The 14,161-nt window shown below is 43.9% G+C and overlaps 1 protein-coding gene across 1 annotated transcript in view; it reads left to right on the plus strand.

The window, feature by feature from the left end:
- The first annotated feature begins 1,757 nt into the window (after positions 1–1,757).
- CHMP4B (charged multivesicular body protein 4B) overlaps positions 1,758–14,161 on the plus strand; it is a 36,332-nt gene continuing 23,928 nt past the window's right edge. Inside the window, exon 1 of the mRNA XM_006089416.3 lies at positions 1,758–2,081. Within this exon, the coding sequence (XP_006089478.1) occupies positions 1,892–2,081 (190 nt within the window). The 5' untranslated portion in view covers positions 1,758–1,891. The remainder of the gene's footprint in view (positions 2,082–14,161) is intronic.

Raw genomic sequence — 14,161 nt, forward strand, 5'->3', positions numbered from 1 at the left:
TCATATGTGAAATAATAGAGAAAAGTTCAGTTAAGCTGTCATCTATAATAATAAAAGGGTAATATGGTAATTAGACCGGACAGCTGAACGACCTTCCGGAGGTCCAGACATCCTTCCTGACAAAGCCGGGGCCCGGGGAAGCCGGCCAGGGTCCCGGGTGCCTGTGGGTGGGTGGAGAAGGGATGCCCAGGTCCCGGGTGCCGAAGGGAAGCTGGTGCTGGCAGCCGGGGTAAGGAAGACCTACTCTTATACGAATTTTCGTGCATCAGGCCTCTAGTTTATTTGAAACTCTGTTTCCAAGCAACTTCACATATTTGAAAGGTTTAGGAAGAATAAAAAAGGCCTTTGAGAAGTCATTTTTCCCCCCATTGGCAATCGGAAGCAGCAAATTAGAATGGTGGGCTTGGGGAAGTGTTGGCTGTTACTTGAGACCACACTGCTAATGGGTGGAGAAGTGATTCTTGACAGCAAAGGAAAGGGAAAACAATAAAATGGGGCCCACATGCAGCTGGGCCTGTGTAATGCAGGGGGAGGAAATCCTCAATACTTCTACTTTTGAAAGTTCTGTGTCACTTACTGGTTTAATTATTGTGAATAATGATGACCCAGAATATGTAGGAATGAACACACATTTTTATTTTAAAAGCTTTTTTTAATAGTTTTTTTTTTTTTTTTTTTTTTTTTTTTTTTTTTTTTTAGAGAGAGAGGAAAGGGGAGAGAGAGATAGAAAATCCTTTGGGTGCCTCCTGCTCGCCCCTTACTGGGGATCCAACCAGCGACCTTTTGGTGCATGGGAGGACTTTCAACCAACTGAGTAATACTGGTTGGGCATGAATACACATTTTTGAGCCCCTACTATGCTAGGCCTATGTTAAGTAAGCACTTTCCATTCCCTAGCTTACATAAGCTTTAAGGTGGTCCTGTTATCTTATCCGGTTTACAGTTTCCACAAGAGAGAGGTACACAGGGTAGAGGATGCAACTTGCCCAAGAAAGTATTTCAAAGAACCTATTAGGTGAATAAAAAGTAGAAAGATGCCCTAACCGGTTTGGCTCGGTGGATAGAGCGTCGGCCTGCGGACTGAAGGGTCCCAGGTTTGATTCTGGTCAAGGGCATGTACCTTGGTTGCGGGCACATCCCCAGTGGGGAGTATGCAGGAGGCAGCTGATCAATGTTTCTCTCTCATTGATGTTTCTGACTCTATCCCTCTCCCTTCCTCTCTGTAAAAAATCAATAAAATTTATTTTTTAAAAAAGTAGAAAGGCATTCAAGGTAGAGGGAACAGCAAATGCAAAGACAGGACTAATAAGTTAAAATAGTTAATCACTCAATTTCTCAGTCTTGGTTACTCACCTACGAAATCAGAACAGTATTATTTGTCATAGGCTTGTGAGAATTAAATGTGATAATGTATATAAAGTACTTTTCACGATGCCTGGATCACAGAATGTGCATAATGTTAATTACAGTGTTGTGGTTTTTTTTAAAGTTATTTCTCTTTCTGTTCTTCCCCTGCTGAGTGGGTTCCCAAGGACACTACATTTCCCAGCATTCCCTCTCGCCCTTTAACCCTAGACAGACCAAACAACACGCGTCACCCAGCGCCTCAAGCCGGAAGACTATAGCTTCCCGGCATGCCATGTGCCTCTCTCCATCATATTTGAGGCACAGTCAGCGCGTTGCACCCTGGGAGTTGTAGTAGGCGGCGCGTTGCCCTGACGCCAGCGGAGCCGGGCGTGGGGGCCTATGGGAGGTGGCACGGCCGGGCTCAGCTGCGGGGCGGAGGCGGTGGAGAGGCCTGCGGCAGCAGGGAGCGGCTGGGCCGGGAGCGGGCGCCGGAGCCGAGCCGAGCCGGAGCGGACGGCGCAGGCCGGCGCGGCGAGCAGCAACCATGTCGGTATTTGGGAAGCTGTTCGGGGCGGGAGGGGGAAAGGCTGGCAAGGGCGGCCCGACCCCCCAGGAGGCCATCCAGAGGCTGCGGGACACGGAGGAGATGCTAAGTAAAAAGCAAGAATTTCTGGAGAAGAAGATCGAGCAGGAGCTGACGGCCGCCAAGAAGCACGGCACCAAAAACAAGCGCGGTGAGTCGGCCCGGCTCCGGTAGACTCCCCTCAGTTCCCGGGCCCGGACTCCACCTTCGTCAGACGCGCACCAGGATCTGCTCGGATCCTGGAATCTCCCGGGTCAGACTCCCTTCCGTGTCTCCCCGAGCATCAGGCTCTCATTCCAAGCCCTCTCCCCCCAGGCCCCTCCAGACCCTGTTTTCACAACACTTTACTTCTCCCTCACTCTTTTCGTTTCTCTTCCGCCTTTTCCTCCTCCCTCTGGCCTGCCCTCACCCACCCTTCCCAGGGACTGCCGATTCCCTAACACTTGTCCTTTCCTGGTCCTTCCCCTGCCCCTCTGTGGAGTCCATGAGCTGCCCTTGGCTCTTTCCACCCTCTGACTCAGAATTATCCTTGAGAAGCCGCCTTGACGGAGAGGAGCGGGGCCTGGGGGAGAGGAGACCCCTGGCTCCGGCTCTGTTCGCTGGCTGAGTGGACTTGAGCAAGTTACTTTTCCTCTTGTCTCAGTTTGCCCCATCCAAGGTTTTGCCTCCGTGAGGCCTAAGGTGCTTTCCAGCTCTGCGATTCGCTTCTTGGTGCTTCGGAGCCAGGTCTTCCCCGAGTTTCACGGAGGCCCAGCCTGCACCCCGTGACTCACCGCTTCCCCATCCCTCTAGACCAGAAATACCGATTCCAGTCCTCCATTGGCCAGGACTCCTCCCCAGGCCCCACTGCTGTGGTTAAGGGCAGGGAGACTGAACCTTGAGGCACTTTACTTGTGTGGCTTTCTGGGTAAGAGCTTTATATTCGTTTTGTATTTGCTTTATATTCTTAAGTAAGGTGAGTGTGAAAATGCTTTAATAATTGTAAAGCAACTTAGACGTCTACTTTTTCTTGTTATGGCAATATGAGAGTGAACCATTCATAGTCTGAGACCCTTCCCCTAAGAGGGGGCAAAGGTGAGAGGGGTTGAGAAGCTCTAAGTTACTTAACTTGAACTCTGGTAGTCCCTAGCCCTGTGACCTTGAACTAGTTAATTTACCTTTCCCTCAGGGAAGATTATGGATTTACCGTGCCCAGCACGTAGTAAGGGCTAAATACAAGTTTCCTTCGTTTTAACATAAGAACAAAGTAGCCCATCCTGAGGATGTTCCTTTGTCAATAGTCTACAATTCTTTTGGAATTTTGTGTGCTTTCATAGGGTGAACAAAACACAGCTTCCACTCTAATGAGGGAGAAGACAGAGACAGGAAAATAAATCAAGAAAATATTGTCTTGTTGTGATGTGTAGGGAAAAAGTAACTGGTGGGGAGTGATGGGGTGGAAATGGGTGTCACTTTAGATAGAGTGGTCAGGGAAGTCCTCTTTGAAAAGGTAAATTTGTTCTTGAGAAGGATCCAGCTCTGGAAAAATCTAGGGGAGGGGCCTTTGGGCCCGGAGAACAGCATAGGAAAAGGCCCAGAGGTTGGCCTGTTTTAAGAAACACAAGACCTCGGTTTCTAGAATGTAGTGATTGAAGGGGGGAGTGGTGTGAAATAAGGGGTGGGAGGTAGACGGACCTTGAACTTCCTGGTAAAGAGTTTGGAAAGAGTTTATTTCAAGTGATGGAAAGCTGTTGGAGGGTGTTATGCATGTCCTAATTGTCCTAATTATTGATAATGGTTTTAAAAACACCATCTGGCTGCTCTTTGGAAAATAGACTGGTGGAGGGAGTGAGGGTGGGAGCAGGGAGACCCTTGAGAAGGCAGTTGCAGTCATCTGTTTGTGGCCTAGACTCCAGTTGCAGCTCTGGAGATGGGGAGCAGGGTCAGATTTTGCTGTCTCTAGCTTTTTTGGGGGGATGACTCTCAGGAAGGTCCTCTGTTGTTCATGGTAATTAGAGTCACTGTTTTTACTGGTCTGCATTTGGGGATGCTTTGCTCGTTTCAGGGTAGTCGAGGAGGGCGTCATTTTACGCCATCTCCCATCAAAGTGCAATTCTCCAGTGGTCTTTTGGGCTGAAGCTACTAGTTTAGTTTCTGCAGTTTTGGAGGTGATTGAATTGGCTTTCAGGAGGCTTGGAGGGCGGCTTCCAGCAGACTATGGAGTACCAATCTCAGTTGTAATAACTTTGCTGAAAGCAGCCTATCTTGAGTTTTCCTGAGAGGACAGGAGCAACTGCCCTTCTTTATAGCGTCCTCTGGGGGAAAGGTCATATCTGCGTATTGGGATAGTGCTGTGAGGTGTTAACGCCACCACATACCCCTCATTTAGTCACTTATTGACTTGATACTGTGCTGGGACCTAGAGAAACAGAGATGAAAATACATTGTGCCTGCCCTCCAGGGACTCAGGATTGGAAAGTGTGTAGTTTTGTTTTGTTTGAGTTTGTGTGTGTGGTGTGTGTGTGTGTGTGTGTGTGTGTGTGTGTGAGAGAGAGAGAGAGAGAGAGAGAGAGAGAGAGAGAGAGAGATAGAGGGGAGAAGGAAAGAAACATACTTGTCAGTGCTGAAACATGAGTGTGTATGTATTTGGGGCCAAGGCTAAAGAGGAGAAGGTTTCTGTCTGGAGGCGAAGGGCAAAAAGGCTTTGCAGAAGAGGGAGATGTGAGGTGGGTCAGCAAAGAATTTGGGGAGCTGTGAGCGTGTGGCGGGACAACAAATAGGTAACACAGGAGTGGCCTGTGGCCTTCAGACTTTAACCTGGAGATGGTGAGGAGCCACTGGCTGTCTTAAACCAGATCATACAGATCAGCTTGGATTTTTGAAAGAACACTCCAGCAGCAGCATAAAGGAAAGAGTGTAGACCAACCAGGAAAGAACTGGAGGCAGGGATCCAGTAACAGGTAAGGGTAGAATCTCATAGATATGGATTTGCGCCGTAGCTTTGTCACTCGCTGTGTGCACCTTGGGTAGGTTGCTCTGCACCTCAGATTCATCTATAAATAAGGGTAGTAGTTATTTACCTTATTGGATTAAATTATAGCCAGAACCGGTTTGGCTCAGTGGATAGAGCATCAGCCTGCGGGCTCAAGGGTCCCGGGTTCGATTCCGGTCAAGGGCATGTACCTGGGTTGCGGGCACATCCCCACTGGGGGGCGTGCAGGAGGCAGCTGATTGATGTTTCTCTCTCATCGATGTTTCTGGCTCTCTATCCCTCTCCCTTCCTCTCTGTAAAAAATCAATAAAATATATTTAAAAAAAAATAAATTATGTTATGCATGCAAAGCTCTTAATACAAAGCCTGAATATGATAAATGATCAATAACTGCTTGCCATTATCATTATTACAAGACTTGTACTTATTCAGGTAGGAACAAAGTGCCTAGTGTAGAAGCATGGAAAACTAGAGAAGAAGTGATAATGACAGACTTTTTTGAAGGACAATCAGAAGAGACTTGGTGATGGATTAGAACTGTGCGCAGGATGAAGGAGAGAGAGTTGAGGACAATTCCCAAGTTTAGAGCTTAGACAGTGATTAGGGGGTAATGCCATTAACCAAGTTGGGAAGCACAGGGGAGGAGCAGTACTTCATAATAGTATAGTTCTTTGAAGTTTGTAAAAGTCCTTTTTTCATATGAGTCTTACAGCATCCACTGGGACTGTGAGTTCCATGAGTCATGAATGTTTATCACAGCTAGCATAGTGCCTGGCATGTGATTAATGCTTAATATTTATTAAATTAATTAAAACAATCTTGTGAGTGTGTTCTCTTGTTATTCCCATTGTATAGAGAAGAAAATGAGGCTAGAGACAGGAAGAAATGACTCAGAGACTAGTTCTTCTGGTGGCTGTGGGCATCTTGTGTTCTATTTACTCTCATGATGGCTGAAGGCGTCATCATGACCTTTGTCATTGCTCAGATCACTAAACGCCCTCCTGTGCAAGGTGTGGTGCTGAGTGGGAGAAAAAAAAGTTCAGTAGGATCAGGCCCTGCCCTGTGGAGTTTATAGCCAAATGTGGATGGTATCTTTGTGGCATACACATTAGAAAGATGATAGATTGTCCTTTGAAACAAACCTCTGAAGCTCAAGTAGATTATTTGCAGTGTGCAGGTGTGTTCCAGGCAGTGGTTTCAGTTAAAAGCTTAGAGCAAAATTTGGATTGAATATTTTTTCCAAATTTCTTTTCCTTTCCCTTAGTCATGCATTCATTCTTAAGCATGTGGTAGGCTCTTAAACTGTGTCCTAGGCCACATACTCAGTGCTGGGAGCTCAGTACTAGGAATGTGTAGAGACACTAGACATGATCCCTGCCATCCAGGAGACTTAGATATCATCACTTTCCTTTTCTACAAAGTGGAAATTATATACATCTCACATGACCATATGGTGAGGATTAGCTAAGATAACGTATGAAAGAGTGTAGCACATTGTGGATATTAAGAAAGTATACTTTCCTTTTTTTTTTTTTTAATATATTTTATTGATTTTTTACAGAGAGGAAGAGAGAGAGATAGATAGTTAGAAACATCGATTCGGCTTTCCTTTTTGTTAATCAGACTTCTTTGGTTTGATTATCAAAATGGAAAAGTTCGCCCTAACCGGTTTGGCTCAGTGGATAGAGCGTCGACCTGCGAACTGAGGGGTCCCAGGTTCGATTCCGGTCAAAGGCATGTACCTTGGTTGCGGGCACATTCCCAATAGGGGGTGTGCAGGAGGCAGCTGATCGATGTTTCTCTCTCATCGATGTTTCTAACTCTCTATCCCTCTCCCTTCCTCTCTGTAAAAAATCGATAAAATATATTTTAAAAAAATGGAAAAGTTCTTTCACTGAGAACTAGATGGAAACCAGGATTGCAGTCTAAGTGAAATGATAAAATCACTGAAACTTAGATCTCTTTTGGTACTTTTCTAAACAGTGTCCTGTTGGTTTTCTTCCTAAGAAGGTTGGTCAGATATCTGAGATTCTTTTCTTTTTAAGGCATTGTAACTAGTTATGAAGTATCTACCCTAGGTGGTTCAGATTTTCCTTTTGTCCTGTTTTACTAAAGATGAAAACAGTTTATAGAAAGGATCATTCAGTTTAACAAGAAAATTGTATGAGATTGGGAAATGGAGACTGGGTATCTCAAACACACTACAATGGTACATTTCTTTTGGATTTATGGATGCAAATCAGTTCATTTACAGGTTAATTTAGGTTCAGCTGGAAATGTCTTGATCGATGCAGAGAGGCCAGGATTTCACGGAAATATGTCTTCATTAAGTCTGCGTATTGCTGGAGCCAGGTGGTGCTCTCATGTTTAGTAATGTTGCTGTAAAACATTAGCATGTGGGAAGATATCTTAAGTTAAATTTATAGTGAATGTGGCTTTTGGTTCACTGGAAACAAGGTATCAGGTTGAAAATCACAGCATCTTTTTTTTTTTTTACTTCAATAGTCAAACATTTTATTGAGCTCTAAAACTCTCCAATAAATTCATTAAAAATTTTTTTTTATTGATTAAGGTATTACATATGTGTCCTTATCCTCCCCCTTGCCCCCCTCCCCCCGCTCATGCCCTCACTCCCCTGGTGTCTGTGTCCACTGGTTATGCTTATATGCATGCATACAAGTCCTTTGGTTGCTCTCTCCCCCTTACCTCCACCCTCCCTCTGAGGTTTGACCATCTGATCAATGCTTCTCTGTCTCTGGATTGTTTTTGTTCATCAGTTTATGTTGTTCATTATATTCCACAACTGAGTGAGATTATGTTATATTTGTCTTGCTCCGACTGGCTTATTTCGCTTAGCATAATGCTCTCCAGGTCCATCCATGCTGTTGCAAATGGTAGGAGTTCCTTCCTTTTTTTTTTTTTAGTTCCTTCTTTTTTATAGCAGTGTAGTATTCCATTGTGTAGATGTACCACTGTTTTTTAATCCACGTATCTGCTGATGGGCACTTAGGGTGTGTTCAAATCTTAGCTATTGTAAATTGTGCTGCTATGAACATAGGGGTGCATATATCATTTCTGATTGGTGTTTCTAGTTTCTTTGGATATATTCCTAGAAGGGGGATCACTGGGTCAAATGGGAGTCCCATTTTTAGTTTTTTGAGGAAACTCCATAGTGTTCTCCACAGTGGCTGCACCAGTCTGCATTCCCACCAGCAGTGGAGGGTTCCTTTTTCTCCGCATCCTCGCCAGCACTTGTTGTTTGTTGATTTGTTGATGATAGCCATTCTGACAGGTGGAAAATCACAGCATCTTAAATGGTGGATATGCCAATAGGATCTCCTCTCCCAGAAGCCCAGGATGGAAAACCTGAAACCCACCTGGGGAACTGAGCAGTGGGAATTTCCCTTGGTGACACTTAAGTTTTTTGTTTCAAGAAATGGTTGGCTAGATTGGGTTTGGTTTACTTCTTAAGACAGATGGAATGTCAGAGAGGCCTTATGTGTTGGCTGTCCAAACATGCTGGCGCCTTTGATTCAAATGACAAATTTTTTTTTTTTTTTTTTGCTGCCTCATTTGGCAGGGAGAATAAATATTTTTAAAGTGCCTGCCAATGGGTTTATAATGTGATTTAAAATTCAAGATAGATTTTGTTTAGAAGTTTAGCTAAATGTGAGGATCTTTGAGTTGGACTGTTATATTCAGGGAACTTTTAACTGTGGAGAATGAGGCCTGTGAGCATGTGTGTGAGCGTACATCTCTGAGGCAGAAAGCCAGGAGCGGCTTTGTTTACAATGGTCCAGAGCCCTGGAATGAAGCCGCAGCCCACTAGGAGGAGGGATGGAGCCCTTGGGGCCTTAGGAGTTCTTTTGCGTATGAAGGGTTTATGAAAACATAGTCCTCTTGCCCAAGATTGTTTTGTGCTATACCACTGTCTTTTATTTTTTAATTTTTTAAATATACTTTTATTGATTTCAAAGAGGAAGGGAGAGGGAGAGAGAGATAGAAACATCAGTGATGAGAGAAATCATCAATCGGCTGCCTCCTGCACACTCCCAACTGGGGATTGAGCCCACAACCCGGGCATGTGCCCCCAACCAGAATCGAACCTGAGACCCTTCAATCCGCAGGCCAACGCTCTATCCACTGGTCCAAACTGGCTAGGACTATACCACTGTCCTTTAAAAAGTGAGACAGAGGATATTTAAACAAAACAACTTTATATTGCTCATTTTGAGGATGGATGGCTATATTTAGAAGAAAAATTTAAGCATCATAATAGGAAACAAACTACAGTCCTAGTTGGATATAGTACTACCCTGTTTTTAAGGTATTTGTCTCAAGTCAGCAGATGTTTATTGAGTTCTTTCTAGGAAGGAGGCAGCATAATGTATGGTGTAGGCAAATATTTCTCCATTTGAATGCCAGCTTAACCACCCACGAACAGTACCTTGGCAGTTATTTACTCTGAGTCTCAATTTTCCCATCTATAAAAAGGAATAACAAAAATTCTTAGGGTTCTTATAAGGATATGGAATAAGTTGATATACGTAAAGTGCCTAGCAGAGTGCCTGGCACAAAGGAGGGACATAAATGTCCTTGGTTTCCCAGGTATAGTCTTAGGCACAAAGGGGATATAAAGATGGCTGAGACCCTACTTCTCCCTATAAGGCAGCGGTTCTCAACCTGTGGGTCGCGACCCCTTTGGGGGTCGAACAGCCCTTTCACAGGGGTTGCCTAAGACCTTCGGAAAACACATATATAATTACATATTGTTTTTGTGATTAATCACTATGCTTTAATTATGTTCAATTTGTAACAATGAAATTGGGGGTCACCACAACATGAGGAACTGTATTAAAGGGTCGCGGCATTAGGAAGGTTGAGAACCACTGCTATAAGGGCTCACAATTCAGTGAAGAACACACACACGTACAAGTAACTGGTAAAAGGCAAGTTGTGGTAAGTGTATAAATGAAATGTTAGAGGAAAACGCAGCAGGAAGAGATTAATTCATCTCTGAGGGTTGGCAGGTTCATCTCACCCAGCCACCCATCCATTGCCCAAATTCCCTTTGCAGTATTCCTGCCAAGGGATTAACCTCTGATTGAACCTCTCTGCTGATGGGATTTATATTAGATGCTCTATCCTCCTACACTACAGCATAGTCTGTCTTTGGACACTCTGACTATAAAATCGCCTTTCTTATTTGGAACAGATCTGTCTTCCTGTAGTGCCTACCTCCAGTTCAGATTGGGGTGGTAGCTCCATAGAAGCAGCTTGGGAGGTGACGAGAAGGTGGGATCTGGAGTTAGAAGCATGGAGGGGGCGATTCTGAGCTCTGACATAGACAGTGTTGGGAAAAGAGGTTGCTCATTCTGCTTCTTGGGACCTCAGAACAGGTCTAATACTCCTTTGACAGGAATGATCAGGGAAGATGGTGCTTATGTCTCAAGCCTGCACTTCCCTAGGACAGATCTTCTCTCTTGCATTGACTACTCTGTTGCCTGGTGTTTCTGTTCTTTCCTTGTTATCCTCCCCTGGATATTCTCCTGCTCATCATTGCTGCTTTTAAGGTGTAGAGTGAATACTCTGAATATTCCAGCCAAGGTCTGAACAGCATAGCCCAGAACACGCAGGTCTAGCCATTTGTTTAGGATTTAATTTGGTTCTGTGTAATTCCCATATCACTGAGACAGTTGTTTTTCTTTTGAAAAGCAGTTATACTTTGCTGTGGCCTTTTATTAGTAAAGGAATGAGTATCTAGCAACCCCTAAAGTTTGTTTGGTTCTTCTTCAGGAGTCTTAGCTGAAAGATTGAAGGATTGAAGTTCTTTTTTTTAAAGTATATTTTATTGATTTTTTTTTACAGAGAGGAAGGGAGAGGGATTGAGAGTTAGAAACATCGATGAGAGAGAAACATCGATCAGCTGCCTCCTGCACACTCCCTACTGGGGATGTGCCCGCAACCAAGGTACATGCCCCCCGACCAGAATCGAACCTGGGACCCTTGAGTCCGCAGGCTAACGCTCCATCCACTGAGCCAAACCGGCCAGGGCAGGATTGAAGTTCTTAACAAGAGCAGCTGGCTGGTTTTGATTCTCCCGTAGCTGATATTTCTAGCTCTATCTCCTCCTTCTTCCTTACAGGGCAAAGCTGGCTGGAAGGCTTTTTTGAGGAATTCACAAAAACTATACATCTCTGTGGTTGTGACTGTTTAGCTCAAAAGGTTAGTGTTATGGGATGGGATGGGATGGGATGGGATGGGATGGTAGAAAAGGCGTTGCGTTGGGATCAGAAGACCTGAGTTTACATTTCACCTCTGCTACTTACTACTTTTGTGATCTGGAGCAAGTCTCATATTTCTGAGCACCAGCTTCTTCGACTGCAAAAACAGGATACTGTACAACTTTGCTACTCAAAGTGTGGTCTGTGGGAGCATTTGGGAAGTTGTTAGAAATGCATAATTTCAGGCCCCCCAAGACCTTCTGAAGCAGAACCTACATTTTTATGAGATTCCCCATGTCTTTGTATGCACATTAAAGTTTGAGAGACACTTCTTTATAGTTATTGTAGGGATTAAGTGAGAACGTTGGGCATTTTTCACAGGACCAGGCCAGTATTCATTCCTGGACAGTGAAGATGCTGTCTCCCTGATCAGTTTGCTCACTTTTTCTTGCTGCTCAAAGACTAAACTCTTATCCAGCTCACCTTATTCCCAAATACCTTCAGTTACCTCAAAATCTGATGAGGCCTTGGAAGATGGACGATTTAGTAGAAGTTCATCTTCCCCTTCTTGAAAAAAAACTTGAAGCAAATGTCCTGCTGATTGGGTAACAGCCTACTTCATGAAAGACGACAGTCATTTGGGTAACTGGCAGACATTCAGTTATGTGTTCTGTCATGAAGATCCACTGGCAACCCCAGTAGTAAGTTAGAGAAAGTTCCCATCCTCAGGGAGCACTACTGCCTGGTGGGGGGGAACCAGTTAGTAAAGAAAGAATTTCCAACTAGCAAGGCTTGTGTTGAATGTCTTAAGAACCACAGGGGTAGGGACTAGGAAATGCCTTTTTTAAAGTTATATCTTTTTCTACTAGAAATTATTTTAAAAATGCATTTTTATTGATTTTAGAGAGGAAGGGAGAGGCAAAGAGAGAGAGAAACATCAACGATGTGAGAGAATCACTGCTGCCTCCTGCACGCCCCACACTGGGAATCGTGCCCTGACCGGAAATTGAACCACAACCTCCTGGTTCCTGGGTCAGCCAGGCACCAGAAATGATTTTTTGAAGAGTTCTAATTTCCTTGTTTAATGGCTTTTTCCTAGTCTGTTTATATGATATTGCTACTGTTCTGCTATACCAAGTTTTCTACGGCAGGAGGGACAGGTGTTCTGTTGAGTGCCTGTTCTGTTATAGGAGCCATCTGAGATGCCATGTGGATTTCCTGGCCCAATGGGTCCTACAGCGAACAGATCTGTGGCTCTCTCTCTAAGAGAAAAAAGTTATCACAAATAGCTTCTCAGATAGGGGAGAGAAGTTAGGTGGGATGATGAAGCAGGACATTCCATCATTAAACTTGCCCTCTTCAATTCTATAAGATGACATTTTTTTCTGGATTTTGGGGTGATAGTGAATTTTTGAGCAGGGATTCCTAATTGGGTTAAAATCCAGCAAAGTGCATTGTCTTCTTTTCAGCCTTGAACCAAAAAAAATAACATGTTCCCACCCCCCCACCCCCACCCCCCACCCCCAGTAACACAAGCAAACAGGCGGTAAGCACCAGGTTGCTCAGGGGGCTTGGCACAGACTGCTGAGGACATCTCCCCCCTTTGAACACTCAGGGCAGTTGAGTTTGCTGAGCTAGGAGGCTCTGAGTCCCAAAGCAGGCCCAGGTGTGAGGCCCTGCCTTACAACCATGTTCTCAGGAGGCTCTTGGTATGGGGATAAACCCAGGATAGGAGTAATTAAAGTCCAAAGTTGGCTGTAAGTACCACCCACAGGAGCACCCTAAATGGAGCTTGGTGGAGATTTGAAGGAGGGAGCAATTGCCACAGTTTAGGGTTGGGGGTGACAATGTGATTCTTTCCATTAGTCCTTAAAGAAGTAGGCAGTCGGATGAGGTGGAGGTTGGGTGTAAATACTCATGTTGGTACGTGACATCACCTCAGATCTAGAGTTACAACTGGAAATTGCAAAAGAACATTGCTTTCATCTAGCTGTGTTGCATAAAGAATAGTGCATTTGAGAAAAGGAAACTAAGATTTTGAAACAGATTGGATATTGTGTACTGTTTAGGGACTCTGATGTTGAGATTCCAATATATTTATTTATTTTTTGGTCTTAGTGCTGCATAGATAGAAATTCACATTTCATTTCAGATGGTCCATTTTTAAAGAAGGTAGCTAGAAACTTGCTTCATATACTTGATTGATAAGTATATGTTATCTTGAGCTGTGTGCCAGATACTGTGCTAGTTTACCGGGTAAATGCAGATGAAGACAGGTCATTGCCTCTGAGATGCTCATATAGAGTGACAGACAAGTAAACATATGTAATCAGGATACAGTGTGATCTGTTCTAGAAGCATATTAAGAATTCAGAGCATAGGCTATACAGTGGAGTGTGTGTATTGTTTAAATCTGTGTTTTAGTAAATAGGTATTTTGGAGAGTTCTAGAATATTAGAGCAGAAGGGAGCTCAAAATGTATGAATGCTTGAAGTTGATTTAATAGGAAATGTTTTTGAGAAAGAAAAACCAGGAACATGGAAATACATGCAGTACTTTTGTTTTTTATTTTTACTTATTTATTTTTAAATGTTTTTGTGCTTTGTTTTTTGGTGTGGGTTTTTTTTGGTGTTGTTGTTTGTTTGTTTTTGAGAGAGAGAGAGAGAGAGAGAGAGAGAGAGAGATAGGTAGATATTGGTTGTCTCCTGTAAGCACCCTGAGCATGATGAACCCACAACTTGGGCATGTGCCCTGACCAGGAATCAAACTGAAGTACTTTATTTGAATCAGAAGCCCCCTTGGGGGTAGGGGGGGTGGATATAAGAATGAATAAATGCTTGGCTTAGGTTAGTCATAAAATAATTAGCTTTAGAATACTAAGTTTAAAGTACAGCTTATTCTGATAATTATTACACATTTGCTTTGTCTACATCCGGCAAAAGAAGGTAGGGACTAAAAAACCTGAGGAGTGGATTCTCTACTATCTGCATATGCAAGAACTGTAAGTTGCTTGTTTGTAATCTTTGTAAGACTGAT

Source organism: Myotis lucifugus, unplaced genomic scaffold (assembly GCF_000147115.1).
Source record: "Myotis lucifugus unplaced genomic scaffold, Myoluc2.0 scaffold_60, whole genome shotgun sequence".
Lineage (NCBI taxonomy): Eukaryota > Metazoa > Chordata > Mammalia > Chiroptera > Vespertilionidae > Myotis > Myotis lucifugus.